Source organism: Abramis brama, assembly GCF_963993115.1.
Source record: "Abramis brama genome assembly, chromosome: 11".
NCBI classification, from domain to species: domain Eukaryota; kingdom Metazoa; phylum Chordata; class Actinopteri; order Cypriniformes; family Leuciscidae; genus Abramis; species Abramis brama.
The window spans coordinates 27,965,419-27,987,300 of NC_139973.1; the positions used below are offsets into that span (position 1 = coordinate 27,965,419).

General features: G+C 42.8%; 1 protein-coding gene across 1 annotated transcript in view; it reads right to left on the minus strand.

Annotated features, from left to right (window-relative positions):
• Positions 1 to 9,486: 9,486 nt before the first annotated feature.
• The window catches only part of aldh1l1 (aldehyde dehydrogenase 1 family, member L1), a 37,839-nt gene continuing 25,443 nt past the window's right edge, over positions 9,487 to 21,882 (minus strand). Inside the window, exons 4-23 of the mRNA XM_084128626.1 lie at positions 21,494 to 21,659; positions 21,196 to 21,297; positions 20,998 to 21,087; positions 20,758 to 20,898; positions 17,882 to 18,007; positions 17,642 to 17,733; positions 17,370 to 17,517; positions 15,888 to 16,007; positions 15,682 to 15,809; positions 15,061 to 15,211; positions 12,574 to 12,644; positions 12,334 to 12,439; positions 12,137 to 12,224; positions 11,866 to 11,959; positions 11,489 to 11,588; positions 11,270 to 11,368; positions 10,810 to 10,975; positions 10,626 to 10,728; positions 10,229 to 10,428; positions 9,487 to 10,126 (exon numbers count right to left, since the gene is read on the minus strand). Of these exons, the coding sequence (XP_083984752.1) occupies positions 10,071 to 10,126; positions 10,229 to 10,428; positions 10,626 to 10,728; positions 10,810 to 10,975; positions 11,270 to 11,368; positions 11,489 to 11,588; positions 11,866 to 11,959; positions 12,137 to 12,224; positions 12,334 to 12,439; positions 12,574 to 12,644; positions 15,061 to 15,211; positions 15,682 to 15,809; positions 15,888 to 16,007; positions 17,370 to 17,517; positions 17,642 to 17,733; positions 17,882 to 18,007; positions 20,758 to 20,898; positions 20,998 to 21,087; positions 21,196 to 21,297; positions 21,494 to 21,659 (2,347 nt within the window). The 3' untranslated portion in view covers positions 9,487 to 10,070. The remainder of the gene's footprint in view (positions 10,127 to 10,228; positions 10,429 to 10,625; positions 10,729 to 10,809; positions 10,976 to 11,269; positions 11,369 to 11,488; positions 11,589 to 11,865; positions 11,960 to 12,136; positions 12,225 to 12,333; positions 12,440 to 12,573; positions 12,645 to 15,060; positions 15,212 to 15,681; positions 15,810 to 15,887; positions 16,008 to 17,369; positions 17,518 to 17,641; positions 17,734 to 17,881; positions 18,008 to 20,757; positions 20,899 to 20,997; positions 21,088 to 21,195; positions 21,298 to 21,493; positions 21,660 to 21,882) is intronic.

Below are 21,882 nucleotides of genomic sequence, written 5' to 3' on the forward strand. Positions count from 1 at the left end.
GTTAGTAATAGCCTAGTAATAATGATTATGAACACCAAATTAATCTTTGTATTGTATTGTATTATGAAACAACAAGCTGGCACAGAGTATGTATAATTACAATATAAAGTCATTATAATTAATATTTTCTAATGTAAGTTACATAAGATAAAAGTAGGCCTAGTTTTATTACTACATGTTTCTGGCTCCAGCTCTCCGACTCTAATTGTAAACATCATGTAGGGGTGAATTAAGGTTGATTGGGTCACTTTTTGCCATTGAGATGACTGGGTAAAAGTGTCCCAATCAACCTGAATTCACCCTATATGTATACGCCAGCGTCCAAATTCACTCACCAATGCTGGGAGCCTGCGACCACTGTGACCCATACTACGCCCTAAAAGTATGTACTGTTTTTGTGATGAAAAAGTGCATACTTAGCAAAAGAGTACACAAGCTTCTCTGTCGCATCCTGACACCGTAAACTGGCATGTCAATTGTTGGAAACTCAGAATCGACGACCAGGAGACTTGGTTCTTTCTTCAGCAGGATTCTTTATTGAGAACACGAGCTGTCGGTAGCTGCAGTCACCAAAGTCTAAATCTAATACAGTATGCATTGTATCTTATAGGCATTTTAGGAGGAGGGACTTTTGAAGGTGGAGACAAATTCAAACAAAGCATGCAAATGTAGGGATGCATCTTTCAGTGATTTGATTCTATCAAGTGAAAACCGGTTAGGCAGGTTATCTGGCTTGCTCAAGAGAAGACAGGCCCAATCAGCATAACACTATCATTCAAATTGCATAGACGAATCATTTGTGTGCTAATCCCATCAGTCTGAGTGAAACTGGGACTCCAAGGGCCATTAAAGACAATGAGGAGAAAACAGGAATTGCAACTTTGCTGAGCAGAATCATTATCTTAACCTTAAAAGCTAAATACAATATTCTTTACCGTGATGTTATGTATGGAAGCATATTTGAAATAGATTCTTAAAAATTTTTATTCTTCACAATCATCTTGTCACAGTTAAAATCTTCCACATTTCATTTCATTTCCTACTGTATCGGAGAGAAATGGAGTAGCACGTTGATCTGCAGTCGGGTCTTCATGCGGAGAACACTCTTCATATTAATGCATAATGATTTAAAAGTTAAAGACAAATGGATCTTTATAAAAGTCCACATTGTTATTGCAGATCAAATAACACGAATAACATTAAATCAATATTTGTATCAGGTTAAACTTCGATTATTAGTCACTCAAACCTTTATCTGGTCGCGCATATCCGCCATGTTTTGTAGTTTTTATTTTATTTTATTTTTTACACTTTTTACTCATGTCTGTAGTTCTGAACTGAATCCGCCTCCAAAGCACAATGGGTTGTGGGCAAGTGTGCATGGATCCACACTTCGAAAATCCACCGGAAATAGTAGACTTTTGACATACTCTTTTCAACATACTATGCTTTGGGACACACTTATTCTAATCTCACTATTTAGGATGGATATTATGGACATTGGGACACAGGGTTAATTTCATTCACTGCTTGCTGATATAGAGTCCACTCAAATGCCATACACCAGTGGTTCCCAACCACATTCCTGGAGTCCCCTCAGTCAAACACACCTGATTCAGGTCATCAGCTCAAAGATCTGAAATGGGTGTGTCAGACAAAGGAGACATGCAAATGTGTTGGGGGGCCTCCAGGAACGTGCTTGGGAACCACTGCCATGAATGAGTGAGTCATTTCGGACACAGCTGTTTCTTATTCCTTAACCACAAACGGTTGTAGTTAGTCAACAGTCAACTGCCCAGTGAAAAATCACAGATACCATGCAATGTTACGTTCACGTGTGACAAACAAGTATATTTCCGTCCGTTCACGTGTAACAAATACTAATATTTCAATAACATTTGACCTGAGCTGAGACACAGAATGTATTGATACATCCTGTTTGATTAATCTAAATTACAATTATGCGGTGTTGTTTGGTCCTACAAGACATGGAACGTCTCGGTTACGTATGTAACCCTCGTTCCCTGAGTAGGGAACGGAGACGTTACGTCGGATGACGACGAATGGGGTTTCGCTTAGAAATCCTATCACCTTCGAGTATATAAAACGAGCCAATGGCAAAGAAATGCCATGGGTCTGCGGAATTTGCATAGCGTAACTCCGCCCCACCCTGGGGGTATATAAGGAAGTGCGCTGGCAACATGCAGATATGTCTTCGCTGAGGAGCCGAGACTGAACTCAGGCGTTCCAGCGGTACAGCGGAAGTGGCAGGGAGACGTAACGTCTCCGTTCCCTACTCAGGGAACGAGGGTTACATACGTAACCGAGACATTCCCTTTCGTTGTCACTCCGAGTTACGTCGGATGACGACGAATGGGGTTCCCAGTGTAATCACGCCACCTCTCGACTGTCTTCCAGTGCCCTGCGCAAGTCTGAGCTCCCTGTCGTGAGACTAGCACGGACGAAGGAGTCCTACTTAACACAGGAATACCAAGGTACACTGGGAAGCATATCCAGTGGAAATATGCAATCATGCCCAACCCGAAGGGGGGGACTTGGAATACACATATGACCCCGAAGGGCTGCATACGGAATAACACTGGGGTGTCCAGCCGCAGGTGGAATATTTCAACCCCAGGGGTGGCAAGGTGGCTTGCCAAGGGAAAGACACATGCTCAGAGAGGCTTACAGTGGAAATACACATGTGGGGGTCGCCCAGAGGGGGAACCATGCACATGGAGGCACCTAGCCAAGCGCGAAAGCTGCTCAATTGCATAACTCTGGCGTTGACGTCGTCAGTGCTGGAGGAGACTCAGGGCTTAATAGGCTCACCTGAGAAGAATATCGCACGTATCCCGTCCGTGGAGAGGAATGGCGAGCAAGCGAAGACACCTGAGCAGAATCTCTTACCGGCTAGTTGAAGCGAGTACATGAGAAGAAATTGGCTCTACTCTGAGATTGTAAAATCTCGCGAACGTGTTAGGTGTCGCCCAGCCTGCAGCTCTGCAGATGTCTGTTAGCGAGGCGCCATGCGCTAGAGCCCAAGAGGATGCCACACTCCGAGTGGAGTGGGCTGTCACACCAAGGGGGCATGGTCGACCTTGCTGCTGGTATGCAAAAGCAATGGCGTCCACTATCCAGTGAGACAACCTTTGCTTGGAGAGAGCCTTTCCCTTCAGCTTCCCACCATGACAGACAAAGAGCTGGTCTGAGGTCCTGAAACACTGCGTTCTGTCTACGTAAGCACGGAGTGCGCGTACTGGACAGAGCAGTGCCAAGGCTGGGTCTGCCTCCTCCAAGGGCAGCGCTTGCAGGTTCACCACCTGGTCTCGAAAGGGAGTGGTGGGAACCTTGGGCACATATCCAGGCCGGGGTCTCAGGATCACGTGAGAGTTAGCCGGTCCGAATTCCAGGCACGCTTCGTCAACCGAAAATGCCTGCAGGTCCCCTACCCTCTTGATGGAGGCCAATGCAACCAGGAGCGCTGTCTTCATTGACAGGAACTTAAGCTCCACTGATTGCAGAGGCTCAAAGGGAGCACTCTGCAGGGCAGTTAAAACCACTGAGAGGTCCCAAGAGGGTACGAGGGGAGGACGAGGAGGATTCAGTCTCCTGGCTCCCCTCAGGAACCTGACGATCAGGTCGTGCTTACCCAAGGACTTACCATCAACTGCGTCGTGATGTGCGGCAATGGCGGCAACATACACTTTCAGGGTGGAGGGAGACAGCCTACGCTCCAACCCTTCTTGCAGGAAGGAAAGCACGACACTGATGGGGCATTTCGTGGGTTCTAGATTTCTAGAAGAACACCAGTTGACGAAGAGGTTCCACTTCAACGCATAGGCATGTCTCGTGGACGATGCTCTAGCGGAAGTGATGGTAGCCACCACCGCTGGTGGTAGGGTACTCAAACCTGCCTCGTCCCATCCAGGAGCCACACGTGGAGGTTCCAAAGATCGGGACGAGGGTGCCATAAGGTGCCCCGTCCCTGAGAAAGCAGGTCCTTCCTCAGAGGAATTGGCCAGGGAGGTGCTGTCGCGAGGAGTACTAGTTCTGAGAACCAGGTGCGGTTGGGCCAGTACGGGGCAACCAAAATTACCTGCTCCTCGTCCTCCCTGATCTTGCGCAAGGTCTGCGCAAGAAGGCTCACTGGGGGAAACGCATACTTGCGGAGGTCCCGCGGCCAGCTGTGCGCCAGTGCATCCGTGCCGAGCGTGCCCTCGGTCAGGGAATAAAACAGGTCGCAGTGGGACGAGTCGTGGGAGGCAAACAGGTCTACCTATGCGTCCCCGAACTGATCCCAAATCAGCTGAACCGTCTGGGGATGGAGTCGCCAATCTCCAGCGAGAGGCCGAAGCCGAGACAGCTCGTCGGCCGCCTGGTTCAGGTCTCCCGGGATATAAATGGCACGAAGCGACCTCAGATGCTTCTGACTCCATATGAGGAGGTGGCGGGCGAGTTGTGACATACGGCGGGAGCGCAGACCACCTTGACGGTTGATGTACGCTACAGTCGCGGTATTGTCCGATCGGACTAGTACGTGTTGACCCCTGAGCAACACATGGAAGCGGTGCAGGGCAAGACGTACCGCCAACAACTCGAGGCAATTGACATGCAAAAGGCGCTGGGGTCCTGTCCAGGAGCCCGCGGCAGCATGTCCATTGCACATGGCGCCCCAGCCCGTGGTGGAGGCATCTGTTGATACAACAACATGCCTGGACACTCGTTCCAAGGGCACTCCGGCCCGAAGAAAACTGAGGTTCGACCACGGGGTGAAGGTCTGACGGCAGGTCGGAGTCACTGGAACTCGGAGCGTGCCGTGATGACATGCCCACCTCGGGACTCGATCGCGAAGCCAAAGCTGAAGTGGTCTCATATGAAGCAACCCGAGCGGCGTGACTGCAGCTGCGGATGCCATGTGCCCCAGGAGCCGTTTCAGTGGAACCACACTCTTGCCCTCGAATTGACGAAGGCAAGTCAGCAGTGACTGCGCGCGCTCGCTCGTAAGCTGCGCGCACATGGCGACCGAGTCGATCTCCATACCGAGAAAAGAGATCCTCTGCACGGGGCAGAGTTTGCTCTTCTCCCAGTTGACCCGAAGGCCCAGACGAGCTAGGTGCCGGAGCACAAGGTCCCTGTGTTCGCAAACCTGGTCTCGAGAGTGAGCTAGGATCAGCCAGTCGTCGAGATAGTTCAGGATGCGAACCCCGTGTTCTCGTAGGGGAACGAGGGCTGCCTCGACGACCTTCGTAAAGACGCGAGGAGACAGGGCTAGCCCGAAAGGGAGAACCGCGTACTGGTATGCCTGCCCCTCGAAAGCAAACCGAAGAAACGGTCTGTGTCGAGGAAGAATGGAGACATGAAAGTAGGCGTCCTTCAGGTCGATCGCTGCAAACCAATCCTGCGGCCGTATGCACTCGAAAATGCGCTTGGCCGTGAGCATCTTGAACGGCATCCTGTGAAGGGAGCGGTTCAAGACGCGCAAATCGAGGATTGGCCGTAACCCACCGGATTTCTTCGGTACAATGAAGTAAGGGCTGTAAAAGCCGGACCTCATTTCGGCTGGAGGGACAGTCTCGATCGCACCCTTCGCCAGTAAGGTAGCGACCTCCGCTCTCATAACCGGGGCATTGCCACCGACCATAGTGAAGCGAACTCCCCTGAAGTGGGGAGGAGACCGCGCGAACTGAATCGCGTAGCCGAGCCTGATGGTCCTCGCGACCCAGCGGGACAGCCTGTGAAGCTCTAACCAGGCTTCCAGGAACTGTACCAGCGGCGTCATACGGACCACAGATGTACCCTCGGTGGTGCAGCGAGGCGGAATGACCGGCCCAGGCGTGGGTGGCATAGCGGCCCGGTGCGGGGGCACGGTCATTAGCCGCGTCCTGCCAGAGGAGGCCAGGGGAGGACCAGCGTCCCACTGGGGCGTGCTCTGGCAGGGAACTGGCGACAGAGGGGGACGAGAGTGGCGAGGCTCGTGAGCGGCGCGCACTGTCATCCGGACACTCTGTGTGCTCAGAGATGGGGGAGTGAGTTCTTTCTTTAACCACATTAGGGTGCTGCCCGTCGTGGGACGAGCAGCGGGGTGGGGAAAACCAAGGATTCTCCCCCGGCCCTCCACCAGGGGGAAGGAGCGGCCCTGCTACCGTCTCCTGGGAAGAACTCAACGCCATCTCTGAGCAGCCCGTCTCAGGAGCGCCGCTTGGCCTGGCGTTTAGCGGGGCACGGGGCGGGAGAGGGCTGTGGCGCCTTCCTACGACGTCCTCCACGACGCGACCCGGATGGAGGCTGCTGCTGGGGCCGTGCGGGAGGGGCGGGAGCCGTAGAAGGGCACCCTCGGCGGCGAGCAGACTGAGGCACCTGTGCCGACGGCTGGGTGGAGGCAGCAGCTGGCCGTCGGGGCAGGACGTGTTTGAGAGCCTCAGTCTGCTTCTGGGCGGTCGAGAACTGCTGGGCAAAGTCCTCAACCGCCCCGCCGAAGAGGCCAGCCTAGGATATGGGAGTGTCGAGGAACCGGGTCCGCTCGGCCTCACGCATATCAGCCAGGTTGAGCCACAGATGTCTCTCCTGGACCACGTGGACATCACCCGACCCAGGAAGCGTGCGGTCACCTTCGTCGCTCGGAGAGCAAGGTCGGTGGCGGCACGCAGCTCATCAAAGAGCCCTGGGTCAGTCCTCCCCTCGTGCATGTCACGCAACATCTGGGCCTGGTAGACCTGGAGTGTCGCCATGGCATGCAGTGAGGAGGCCGCCAGCCCCGCAGCTCTATAGGCCTTCGCCACAAGCGTGGAAGAGAACCTACAGGCTTTGGAGGGGTGCTTTGGGTCGCCACGGGAAGAAGCACTCTGAGGACACAGTTGCATCGCAACAGAGCGTTCAACCTGGGGAACCCCAGTGTACCCTTTGGCGGCCGCCTGATCGAGAGGAGGCAGGGCGGAGGAGGTCGCCGAGCGATCACGAGAAGACAATGGTGCCTTCCAGGACCTCGTGACCTCCTCATGCACATCCGGGAAGAAAGGCATTGGGGACGCGCGCTGACGAGGGTCAGTGGCGGCACCCAAAAACCAATCATCCAGCCGCGAGCGCACTGGACCAGGTGGCGGGGACCACTCAAGCCCAATGGCCGCGGCTGCCCGGGAAAGCATGGCAGTCATCTCGGGATCAGACTCAGGCAATGCTGGCACACCCGAAGGTGGCAGCACAGCCGAATCCTCACTTCCCAAGGACTCTTGCCCACCCTATGATGCAGCGATCGACATCGAATCTTCCTCTGGAGCGCCAAATGAGACCCGCGGCAAGTCAGAGGACTGTACGGCGGGCTCATTTGAAACACTCGCGGGTTGCACGGTGCTAGAGGTTGGTGTGGAGCGTGGAATAGTCGGCGCTTTGTCCCACACCGTAATCCTCAGGTCACCCTGGCCGCCAGCCGAAGTACTAGCTCTCGCGGAGCCAGTAGATCGGGGTGCGGATGAGGGGACTCTACCATAAAGGTCATTGAGTCTCGACCGCAACCGTGCGATGGGCATGTTCCCGCAATGGGAACATGACTCATCCACAAACGCTGCCTTAGCGTGCTCTAAACCCAGACACACAAGACAGCGATTGTGCCCATCAGAGTCAGAAATGAGAAGACCGCAACCAGAAGTGCACGGGCGAGGCATCTTTAAAAAGACAGCTCTTTTAGAAAGGAGATTTCTCCACAAATGCTGAAGCGACCAGGGAGAGAATACACAAACACTGGCAAATCACTGCACAGATAAGCAGGGAATGTGCACTCGCTGGAACTCGCTGTCACACCAACACTTGGAGAGAGGCTCGTCTCGAAGAGAAATGAAGAGATGAATCTCAGGATTGGCTGTGGAGTGAAGTACATCAACTTGGCTCCGAAGCGAAAACATATCTGCATGTTGCCAGCGCACTTCCTTATATACCCCCAGGGTGGGGCGGAGTTACGCTATGCAAATTCCGCAGACCCATGGCATTTCTTTGCCATTGGCTCGTTTTATATACTCGAAGGTGATAGGATTTCTAAGCGAAACCCCATTCGTCGTCATCCGACGTAACTCGGAGTGACAACGAAAGGGAACTGTCTGTTCCAGTGGTAGAAAAAAAAAATGAAAAGAAAATGAAAAACACATTTGAGACATTGCTAATGCTACAGCATGACTAGAAAAAGCTGGGCCGTAATGAATATATATGTACTCATGGGAAATTCCAGAGGGAACCCAACCCATGGCACATAGAAGAATTTAGCTAAGAAATGCAGCAAGACCCTGACAGAACTGAGGCTTGATGAGTAGCACTGCAGCCTCATAACAAGAAGGATCCTCGTTTTAAGTCAGGTCTGAGCCAGAAGGCCTTTCTGTGTGGAGTTTGCATGTTCTTCCCAAGTCTGTGTGGGTTTGCTCTGTGTGCTCCAATTTCCCAAACAATCCAAAGACATGCAGCATATGTGTATTAGACTCTAAATTGTATAGTATAGGTGTGAATGTGAGTGCAAATGTGTTTGTGTCTGTGTATGAGCCATGTGACTGGCAATCTGTCCAGGGTGTCCCAGCCTGTGGCCCGAGATACTAGGAAAGGATATCCCTCCAACTGTCAGTCTGCAGTGATCGAGGGATAGAGAGGAGGTGCTCTAAAATAAAACCCTGCCCTCTATTCAATGGACCCTTTTCACATTTCCAGGTTTCTCAGAAGCGGAAGTCATCATAGTTGGGTAAACTTCTATTGCAGTTAATCAGAGACTACATTAAATATACTTTTCATGTTCCAATTTTCTCAAATAACAAAAGAAAAACTCTTTAAAAAAAAAAGTAAAAAAAATTGAGAGATTGATAACGGCAGTCAGAAGAGAGAAAGATGTAAATGTTCACGTCACTCCCACAGCCGCTGTAATAGAAAAACCCTCACTGCAGCGTTAACTAGTTTCTTGTAATTTGATGGATAGGTAATATAATATAAATGATAGTGTAATAAATTTACATACATACATAAAAAAAAAAAAGTTTTCAGAATTTACAATACAAACGTGTCAGAGTCTGTTAAAAGGGTCCAACAAATCAGTTGCAACTTCCGGTTCATGAGGACTTTAATGAAGCTGCTTCATTACTATAATACAGCAATAATTAGTTTTGGAGCTTAGAATACTAAAAAAGAATACTAAAATAATAAACTCCACCTACACTATAAATTCTGTTTACAACAATACGTTCATTCTAGTATGAAAAATGGTAAATTGTCAATTATCAAATACCTTCTGAATAATTATTGAAAAATGATAACCATAACTTTGTGACATTGTAATAACTTTTACTTTGAATAACCAACAGTCAAGAATAATAATGAATCTTTGAAAAATTCTACTGCTCAAATATTGTTAAAATGAAAATTTGCGTTATTGTGATGTTGGATCTGGCTCTGTGTTACAATACATATTTTTTCATATAGTCACAAATGCACATGAATAAAACACTCAAAACAATGTAATAAGACAATACTGGACAGATTTTATTCTTGTGGCACATGCTTGGATAATGTTTATAAAGAAGACAAAACAATGGTGGAGGTCTGGTTTCTAAAGGATAAAATACACTTCTTAAGATCAATATAAAATCTTTAAAACAATCAAACAGTATCAGTGCAGTAAATAACAGTGTCAGATATGTTTACCTGAAATTGTTTTGATGGCTAGTCAAGCATTATTTCACAGTCCTTTAACCTATTACAAACTATCTCAAAACAAATGACAAAGTGAAATATCATAATAAGTGAAAAAAATCTGCTGTACGGAAATGACTCTCTCTGAGCTTATGTACAGTTAGACATTTACAGGTACCATGTAAAACTAGGAGACTAAAAATTAAGTCTGCAGAGTAACTAAATTTACCACATGATTTGATTTCATTTTCCTAATTGCCTGAACTAAAATGCAATCCATCCGTTGATACACACAAAACAAATGTAATGATAATTTACTTCAAGGTTGAACTGAAATGGCCTTTAGCTGCCACTTTAGAGCACTAAAATCCAATCATCTTTTTTTGTGCACTATATGTCCAGTATTTTATCAGTTAGTATTCAACGGTGACACACTTAGTCTTCAGATACTCATTCAGAGCTTCTTGACCTGTTGGGGAGAAATACAGTTAAAACAACATACAAAAGTATTTCTTTAAAACGAAATACATACTCAAATGTATCAAAACAATTATCATTCACACAATCTTACCCAAATCTTTGCCAAAGCCAGACTGTTTGAAGCCACCAAAAGGAGCTGCCACATCAGTCTTGTTGTAAGTGTTGATAAACACAGTGCCGGCTTGAAGTTTTTCACTCACATACAGAGCCTTGCTGATGTCGCGTGTAAACACACCTGATGCTAAACCATATTCTGTAGCATTAGCCCTCTGCAGTACGTTGTCAACATCTCTGAATGAGGGAGATTGGGGAAAAGCAGTTTACAATGTTGCTTTTTGTCATGTTACAAGAAAAAAAAGAAAAAAAAGATTGAAGTATACAGTTAAATCCACTACAAATCATTCATCATTGCTGGAAGCTGAGTTTATAGATTGACTGGTGTGAGACAATCAGCATTTTAGAGGTAAAAGTAGCTTGTTTCTACCAACCCATTGAATTTGGAGATGATCATGACGGGCCCAAAGGACTCCTCAACAGCAATATACATATGATCCTGCACGTCACTGAAAACAGTTGGTTCAAAGAAGAAACCTATAGAGATGGAAAGCATAAGCAACTTTGCACTTTTTTTTCCCACTAAGACTAATGCAAATGCTCACACACTCCCCTCACCTGGACGGTTTACTTGTTTCCCCCCACACACTAATCTTGCTCCTTCTTTGACCCCTTTTTCACAGTATTCCACTAGTTTGTCCAGATGGGCTTTGTGGTTCTGTGGGCCGTGGTCTGTGGAACGGTCTAGTGGATCACCAATCTTCATCTTCTTTATTTCACTAACCTACATAGATGCAGTTATATGATATGAGTTTTTAATTATGAAATTGTGAGTTATGAAATTATCACAAATAATTATCTTGGTTAAATTATTTTAAGAGGTTTCACCACTCATCCAGATTGTATGACTATACTTTAGATATAATATTAAAGCCATATCACAGTCACAAGAGTGTGTTATGACTATATATCAGAATAGCAATGATTCAGCTGTAGGTAATGAATCAAAAGGAATATATGTGAAAATAGACATTCAGCTTAAGAAGTTATTAAATCTTCATGTATGTTTATTCCTTACCACTCTTTCCACAAAAGTGTCATGGATAGATTCCTCAATGAACAGTCTCCCTGCTGCAATACAGTTCTCTCCCTTATTAAAGAACACAGAGCTCATACCCTGTAGACAAGAAGTGTGTGTGGAGGGTACATAACATGTCTGAGATTACAACATTACTTAGATAAACAAAGAATGTATTTTTAATATGATCATGCAATCATGGTACTGAGGTAAACAAACCATTCTGACAGCCTTGTCCAGATCACAGTCATTAAAGATGATGAGAGGAGATTTCCCTCCAAGCTCAAGTGAAACCTTCTTCACATTGCTGACTGCACAGCTACAAGATAGACAAGCATTTCTAGGATTCTCAATTTTTATTTAAACCCTATTTGTAATTAACTTAAATGAAAGAAATGCTGTAAGCATACAAAAATAATATTGAAAGTGTTTGTATAATTTATTCAGAGTTATTAAGATTAAAATATGATTAGAATAACTACATTAAAATATGTGCCACTATTTTCAATTTGTGGCCCAAATGTGACATCAAGACAAAATCTACAAAACTCTGAAAAGAAAACAGTCACAACCTTTTAAAAGAGATGCTCATTCACCTTTTCATAATTTGTTTGCCAATCTCAGTGGAGCCGGTAAAACCCAGTTTTCGAACATCAGGGTGGTCAGACAGCCGCTGACCAACCAGAGACCCTAAAATTGACATATTCAATAAATTTTCGATTCATATATAAGCAGACAGCCTTAAAAACAGCCAAATTCATGTTTCAAATTCATGCGCAAAGCATTTACAATAGTGATACTGAATTACATACAAAAAAGTATATCAGTATATGAATTTTGTTGTGTATGCTTTGCGTGTATATGCACCGGATCCTGGTAGTATGTTCACCACGCCCTTTGGAAACTTTGCCAGTGCAGTTAATTCAGCAAACTTGAGAGCAGTCAAAGGTGTGACCTAGAATTCAACATAGAAACAATCACACAATCCTTCATTTCTGTTCCAAACATTGTTTGGAATAAAGATGCCTTGTGCATGTTTGTTTAATATTAACTCCAATTTTTACCTGTGCAGGTTTGAGCACCACAGTGTTTCCAGCTGCCAGGCAGGCTGCAGTCTTCCATGCCAGCATCATTAATGGATAATTCCATGGAATGACAATGGCACACAAACTGAACATAAACAAGCAAGAGCTAAATATTCTCAGCATTCTATCCAGATATACAAAATACATAGCAATTAAGGTGACTTTTCATGGTGAGATTGGAGTTTGAGTATTCATTTTTATAGGGAGGGTTGATTTTACCCAATTGGCTCTTTCTTGGTGAAGGTAAGGTTTCGATTAGGCCGAGCCTGGTTGATAGGAATAGTGCAGCCCTGTGGAGAAAAAACACACCAGAATAGGCTCATTATTTTTATATCTTTTTTTAAAATTTTACTAAAACAGCAGTTTCCAATCAAATACTGTATAATAACAATAATATTCTTTTTCAGTTTTGTTCTGGGATAATAGCTTCTTATATTAAAGGGATAGTTCACCCAAAAATGAAAATTCTGTCATTTCTGTCATCTCTCAAGTTGTTCCAAACCTGTATGAATTTCTCTCTTCTGCTGAACACAAAAGAAAATATTTTGAAGAATATAGCTGCTAGTAGCCATTAAGGGACCAAGCACAACGAAGGCACGACAAGTCACTACTGCATGGCTGGGAGCATCAGACCAACTGCAACAATGAGCATATTAAGATGATTTTAGGCAAAATGCCTGAAAAATCAAATACAATCACTAATAATGTGATTTAATGTTTTATCACTTTTGACCAATAGGTGGCGCTGTGACCAAACTGATGTGGTGTGGTCAAAGTAAGGTGACAATGACACATGCAAAGTTTGGTGTCAATATGACAAAGCAGAGATACAGCCTCAAGAGTCATTTTGGCATCATGCCTCAACTTTGTTGCTTCGGTATACGAAAATGGTTTGGTCACGACACGAAATCCATAACTTTTTGTCGGCACGGTCTGGAGATGATTTGATTTTTTTGGTGAAAATATGGGAAAATTGGGTATCGTTCGACTCGGCATGCTGCACCAAATCTCAAGAGACCCGTTTTGTGATTTTAGGCCAAAGCGTTCAGAAGTTATAAGCAAAAAGAGCCTAACCACTAGGTGGCGCTGCACTGAAACTGTGCATATAGCCTCAGGACATGATTGTCACAACACGTCACCAAAGTTTGGTCAGAATACGTTAAATCGTTGCAGAGATGTAACCTCATGTCAATTTGGCGGGCACTTCGTCGAATTCGTTTGCGCATTATTCGAGAACTGTTTGCCGAATCAATTTGAATTCCATAGCTTTTTGTCGCCATGGTCTGAAGATGATCTGGTAACATTTTTTTGTGAAAATCAGAGCAACAGCCTAGGAGGAGTTTGAAAAAGCAGGTTTTTCACAAAATTCAAATGACGGAAAATGATGTCATAGGAATTTGCAATCGAATCGTCATGAGCCAAGGAATCAGTAGAAAAAAAGTTCAGTTCAGACCGTCCTCTATCTGTGTGCCAAATTTCATAACTTTCCCGCAAGCGGTTATATGGGCTGCCATAGACTTCCAGAGCAGAAGAAGAATAAGAAGAACGCCAACGGATACAATAGTTGCTTGGTCACTAAATATGGATAGCCAAACAGTTGATGGGCCCCATTGACTTCCATAGTATGCAAAAAAATACTATGGAAGTTAATGGGGCCCATCACATGTTTGGTTACCGACATTCTTCAAAATATATCTTCTTTTGTGTTCAGCAGAAGAAAGAAATTCATACAGGTTTAGAACAACTTGTGGGTGAGTAAATGATGACAGAATTTTCATTTTTGGTGGAACTATTCCTTTAAGGAATCCTCTGGATTCAATACAAGTTAGGCTGAATTAATAGAATCGAGAATTGAACCCGCAACCTTTGGGTTACCAGTCTGACTCTCTAACCATCTGGCCATGACTAAATGTTATAGGCCTGGTTTCACAGACAGGGCTTAGATTAAGCCAGGATTAGGCCTTAGTTCTATTAGGACATTGAGTAGCTTTTATAAACGTGCCTTAGAAAAAAGAAAAAAAACATTACTGGTGTGCATCTTGAGACAAAACAATGGCGTTGACATATTTTAAGCTGTGTCAGTGCAAGTTACTTTCATTTAAAACAGCTCAAACATGCATTTTAGTCTGGGACTTGGTTTAAGGCTTGTCTGTGAAACCAGGCAATAGTTTATAAAACCAATTGAACGTTGATTCTTCTTTTAAAACTTGTGTATTATTTGAGCTGTAAAGTTGTTTTCATCATTTGTACAGTCATTTTAGGGTTTTATTGTGTTGGTATGACAATTAAATCTAACCTTACACAGAAAAGGTTACTAAGTATTTTTTTTCCACACTAAATTCATGTTAACATGCATATCTTTTACATTTTGTTACTATATCTTTGAAACTGAGTATTTTAATATGGGCTCCATTCAGTTTCATTGTAAGCGCCTCACTGTAAACCATATTTTTGCTGTTTGTAAAGAAAACGAGGGACCATTTTTGTGGTAATCGATACTAAACCTGGAATATGTCTTTAAAGATTTTTGCAGAGAATAATAAGAGGGGCCTTAAATCTTTAAACAAGGTAACTAAAGCTTGAAAAAAACTGAATATATAGGCTACTTATAACAGATTATCCTAAATATGACACTGTGGCATACATCACAACTGATGGCTGATAAATAAATATTCTAATAAATAATATAAACAGACACAAGCAAACCTGAATCTTGTCACACCACCCAGCAAAGTATCTGAATGTCTGGATAGACATGCCAATGTGTGTTTTGAGGGCAAGAGTATAGACCGCTCCTGAGTCTATGGACTCAATAGTGGCCAGCTCTTCCTGATGCTGCTCCATCAGATCAGCCAGTCTGGAGAATGCCCACATACACTACACAGTTATTTTCAGACCGATCTGATGAAGACACTTTAATAACATGTGTATCGCTTGCAGAGACAAATAATCATCATCCATCACGTATAGTTGTATATTTCCTTACTGTTGTCATCTTTGTTGAATTTCTTGATACAACTTTTTGCTAGCATGGACTGAGCAAATATGATCTGAGTTCTATAAACATAAGTGCAAATTAAATTAAGTGCAACAGAACTCATTGGTCTGGACATAAAAACCTGAATAAAGAGAAACAAACTCACACATATCTTGATAGGCTAAGCTTGAATGTTTACCATGCATTTACCATTTCTGTCAAAATGACGATTATGAGGATTTGGAATTATTTGTCATTTACTACTTAAATTGTAAATGATGAACGTTTTGGGTAACGAAACCAATGTTTAACCTGCAGCATTAAAATATAAAATGCAATTAATTACGTACTTGTAGAGTAGTTTGCCTCTGTCTCTGGGGTTCATCTTGCCCCACTCTCCCTCCTCAAATGCTTCTTTAGCTGCAGCCACTGCCTTTTCCACATCAGAGATCTGAGCTAAGGACACATCACAGATTGCCTACACACAAACACAAGCTGAAATTGAGCATGTGGAAAAGATAATGCAGAAAAATGGAAAAGTTTGTCCATTGTGTACCTGTCCATCAGTGGGGTTAATGGTCTTATAGGTCTTTCCCCCTTCAGCATCTACAAACTCGCCATTTATGAAAAGCTGGTGAGGGATTCGGATTGTCATATTGTTCAGCTTCTTTTCTACCTACAACAGACAGGCAGATATTTAAATAGAAAGTACAAAATTAGATACGCATTTAACAAAAAAGCAGTATACAAGACAATTTAGCTAATCAACTTTGTTTTTTCATAAGCATTCAGTCAGAAGCCAGCAATACATTCCAAAAATTTGGCATGTCTACCATTTTGTTTGAAATCCAGACCTACGGTATTTCTGATTAAAAATCTTTGACACATTATGAAGCATAAAATATGGCAATGGAGACTCCAGACTTCTAAGTAGCTTATTTCTTAAAGAAAGAATCGAAAAAAATTCCACTTTCAAATATATAACAATTTGTGTCCTCAGTTCCCAAATATTGAGTGTTGTTAAAAGGAATGGTGAGGTACCAGAGGTAAACATGCATAACATTCCATGTTTTGTGTTTTTTGTTATATGGACTTTTAGTTTGTATTTTGCCCTGTTCTGTTCCTGTTTCTTGTTTCATGTTTTGTAGTACTCTCATTAGCACTGTCTGTATATAGCCCTTGTGTTTGCTATGTTAGTTTGTCAGTCGTTTCTCGTGGATCCTATTATTCATGTTTTCTGGCTCTTTGAGTTCCCTGTTTTGTTAAATAAATATATGCCTGCACTTAGTTCCACACCTCTGCCTGCCTTCCCTGTCCCTCTTCGTGTCACAATAATCTTCTGCCCCAATGGAATGTGGGAATGTTGGAATGTGTCCCCGACATAGACTTAGAATGAGTGTACACTTGAACTTGGAAAGTGGGCTGTTTAGCGTGTTATAAAAATAATGCAATTAATGCAGTAATTTCCAAGGCTTTCTCAGGATTTTTCTTCACCACACGGTGAAAAACCAACATGTAGGATAAAGTGTACTGTAGTCTGTCTGGCTACCTGTTTGGTCATAACAAGGAAACTGTGATTGGCTCATTAAATCAGTTATGGTTCTTTTGATCACTCCACCCAAACTTGGATAACTGTGGCAATTCTAGAGCTAATAAATGCAACTGAGTGGCACAGACCATTTATTAGTATAATCTCAAGTTAAGTTGAAAAAATGGCCACTATGCAAATATTATTAATATACTATATTTGGTATTATATATTATAGTATATATTGTATTATTAAGATAATGGCGTATAGCATATGGAACTGTAAAATAACGAAAGCACTGATGGACATGTTGTATAAGTAATAATCTGTAAAATGCTGAAATGGTGTAATTTTATTTTTGTATATGAAATCTATATGTATTTTTTAATATGAAGCAGATGACAGTTAACAGTGTTCTACCTGAAACACATATGAAATGTAGTTTTCAAGCCAGTGAAAAACTAAACATAATAATAAGCTACTATCCATTTAACAAGAGCAATACTAACATAGTCTACGTTGAACTTGTCTTCCTCATCCTCTCCTCGCAGCTTCCTCACACACATTTGAATGAACTCTTGAAAGCTTGTTGCCATGTAAACGTCCTCATTCTGCAACTGCAACTGTTTTGCCCTTAACTTTACCTCTTCCACCAGCCTACAGTATGAAAATAAGAAAAAAATCTTCAAATTATATAAAGGGAAAAGTGAGGAAAATAATGTATATTTACATGCATTATATATCATAAGAATTAGAAAATTATACATGCTCACATAATTACCTGACTACATCCATCGAGGCAGCACCAGACTTAAAGAAGTCAGTAGTGTCTTCAATCTTCTCTACATTAGTCAAAATACTCTTCCACACCTCCTGGACAAAAATGCAATAAATACTACATGAGTCTTCTGTCTTCAATACGTTATCTTTCAGAATGTAAAAAAATAAAAAAAATAATAATAATATGGGTACAATGTCTGTAACATGCAGACACAGACAAAGAATATTATGTTATTTTTACCCTCATCTGCCCAGCAAATTGTTTTTCATCCTCAGAAAGTTCCACAGTGGAACTGACACCAGCTTTAAAATATTGGGACGCTGCAATCATCTTCCCATTCTCAAACTGCAGGTTCTTCACAAGCAACTAAATGCATACATAAGTACAAACACACTTTATGTATAAATGCACATTCACACGCATCTACAATCTCAGGAAAAACATCAACTAAATGGTTTTCAACATACAGTATTCACACTAGTCCATATTGCATTGGTTCACTATCAAAGGTGTAAAATACATGGGGGACACGTTCCTCTTACTTTTAATAAAACAACAACATTGCATTATATCATATTACATTTAATTAGGTAAAATGTGCAAACTTAAAAATGAAATTCTATCATGATTTACTCACCCTTGACATGTCATTCTGTATGACTTTTGTGTAAAACACAAAAGAAGCTATTTTAAAAATGTCTAAGTGTTTTTTGTTCATTCAATGAGAGTCAATGGGGTCCAATGTTGTTTTGGATCTCACTTCCATGGTATTGTCAAAAAGTTTAAACAGTCTTCATAATATCTTTGTGCTCCACAGAAGAAAGAAAGTAATATAGGTTTGGAACAACAAAGGTGCATAAATAATTACATTTCTGGGTGAAACATCCCTTTAAGGTTTTAGGGCCCAAGTACATTTACATTTATGCCCATTACCATGTGAGCTAGAATTCTGCTGAATCCTTGAGTTAAGACAAAAAGAAATGTATAGCTCAGATTTCATTTTCATCTATAAAATATATTTAATCTGTATTTTTTTATTTTCCCCCAAAAATTACTTTTTCAAAGTATTCCTAGGCTGCTTGTCCAGTTCACAAAAAATTTGGTACAGATCTTCTAGAGACCCTCATGACAAAAACATAAAGGCATTTTGATTTGGTACTTCATTTCTAAGATGTGATCTAATAAATGTTTCAGTTGTGGTGACAATTTAAGTTTATCAAGCGACAAGAATACTTTTTGTGCGTAAAAAAAACTAAAATAACGACTTTATTCAACTATTCATTTTCTTCTGTGTGGGCCTCTTAGTGAGTTCACGTAGTGTAACAGCGCAGTGTAGAGACCTCCGCGGGACACAATTTTCAGTCCCGCTCCCGCCCGCTCCCGCAGTGTTCAGTCCCGCTCCCGCCCGCTCCCGCAAAGATTTGTCATTTTTAGTCCCGCTCCCGCCCGCATCTGTGATATTATGTCCCGCTCCCGCCCGCAAATGCCCGCAAGACGGCAGGCAGGATGTATGTTCACTTTCTGTCTCACGAAAGCTCTTGGAAAAAAAATGCGATTTGTGTCCGTTGTATGTTAACACCTTTTGGCATTTATGGCAGCAGGCAAAAGGTAGTTGATTCCCCTCTCCATCATGCACAACCGAAAAAGACTGCCAAATGTCTGATTTGATGTTTCGTGATATTTTTTTTGTAGTAAATGTGCCTTTCTTTAGAGAAGTGCTTACATCTGAAGCGCTTAGGCCTATATCTGAAGCACTAGAGGTGCTCTTTTCCTCGTCCATGCTGTCTATTTTGAACTTGAAGCTTTCGAATTCGAACACGGAGCAGCGGGAAGGAATTGTCTCTAAACAAGTGTGCGTGAGATTAGGCCCCCGCCCTACCCCAAACGGCAACATCCAAGTTTAGGCTGCTTAAAACGTTTTTATTGCTGCCAAACATAATCTCCCTCACAACTACAAATTATGTACGCTACTTTAATCATTTATATATTTTACTTTACACTCATATTTAATTTGCGGGAGTGCAGCGTATCATCCCCCCCGCCCGCACCCGCAAGTGCACCTTCATCATCCCGTCCGCTCCCGCAATGACCTTTCAAAATTTGTCCCGCGCCGCTCTGTTTTGCGTCGGGTCCCGCGGGATTCCCGCGGGAGTGCAGAACTCTAGCGCAAGGCTTCTGTGTTAGGCTCACGTAGGCTCACTATTGGCCGACGCTGGTCATATGTGTGATGCGTGTGACGTACAACACAGAAGCGCTGCACTGTTACACTACGTGAACTCACTCAGAGGCCCACACAGAAGAAAATGAATAGTTGAATAAAGTCATTATTTTATTTATTTTTGCGCACAAAAAGTATTCTCGTCGCTTGATAAACTTATCGTTGAGCCACTGTGGGCCGGCAAGTTTCAATAACATAGAAGTCTATGGAGGAGTGAGACAGCTCTTAGATTTAATCAAAAATATCTTAATTTGTGTTCCGAAGATGAACGAAATTCTTACGGGGTTGGAACAACATGAAGGTGAGTAATTATTACTGACAGAATTTTCATTTTTGGGTGAACTAACCCTTTAAGAAGAAACTATTTTGCAACTGTGACATCTGACACAGAAGCAATTGTAACCACAGCATCAACAGGATATATTCTTTTGAATTTGTATATCTTAATCGTGGTCTCTTCACGTGCTTGGGCCGTGATGATTGCAGCTTGCACTTAAAGGGATAGTTCACCCAAAATAAAAAAAACTATTAAAAAACTCTATTCCAAAAATAAATAAAAACTGATTCCAACCTGTATGACTTTCCTTATTGTGTAGAACATGAATAAAAATTATTTGAGAAATGTCTGTTTTTGTTTAGTTTTTTTTGTCCATACAATGGAAGTCATATGTCACCAAAACTTTTTGGTTACCAACATTCTTCAAAATATCTTCTTTTGTGCACAGTAGAAGAAAGAAATAAAGGTTTGGAACAACATGAGTAAATGATGACGGAATTTTCATTATGTATGTTTAAGTTTTTGCCAGTCCTTTCACAATGACATTTTTACAAACAGTTGTAGGCAAATCTGTAGCTAGTTTAGTAAATTTAAAAGCATAAAGGTTCTCCAAGTCCTTACCATTTTGCCATCATTCCCAAAAAGAACAAGACCACTTTTGGTTACCAGACCGGGTCGACTTGCTCCAGGGATTTCCAGAGGTTGACCATTGCTGGAAGAATGGTCATTTTCCAACAGTGTTGATCCATAAAATGACACATTCTACCAGAAGAACGAAAATAACACTGTAGCATTTGAATAAGAGTGTCTACATGTCCGGTGTGCTGTTGTGTGTGTTTAACAGTTAGTTAAAACACTCACTTTGCTGTCAATCTCTGCCCAGGCTCCAGGGACTCTGTCATTTCCTCTGATCCAGTTATGAATGGCTTCTGCTGGCTGGTTCCAGTCAATCTATGCAACCAACCATAGACGGTTGTTGAAATGTTGTGTACAACAATTAGAATCAAACAAGCTATACATCTATATATTGACTGTTGTGCAGTGCTGGAGAAACTCCACCTTTGAATTTTCTTTCTTCTGAATACACTCATATGTGGCTCCTTCCTCTGGTTGCTTGATTCTCGGAGCTTTACCCGCTGCAATTAACCTGACTGCCTCCACCTACAGTAAAACAAAAACACACACAAGAATCCAAAGGTGCCCTCCTATACAACTACTACATCAGACTACTTTCTGGACTTCAAATCCTACTGTTCCTACATTAAAACAATGACTGATATGCTGTTTTAACTTAATGGATAGCAAACTATGTTTTGCAATATAATGAGGCTGTAGATGTTTCTGCAATAATCCACACCATGCCTTTGACTCCCTCTGGGAACAGGAAGCGTTTGTAGATGCTGTTTACATTGTCGTTCGGCTCAACATCGCATTCTCTTTGCAAAAGAATTGGTCCTGTGTCCAGTCCATCATCTGCCCAGAACACAGTAAACCCACCCTTCTTATCACCATGAATCAGAGTCCTTAGAGAAATACATACAAAATAACAAAGAGGAAATTATGTTAAAGGAACATGATTTTACATCATTTATATTACATCCTCATGCCGTTTCTTTCAGTGAGACATACCAAGCTTCAAAAGGAAATCAAATATTATAATATTAAAACACATAAGTACCATAAAAGTATAACATATGATTAATGCGCTACATAATACGTCTCCTGAAGCTAAAGTCCATATATTCA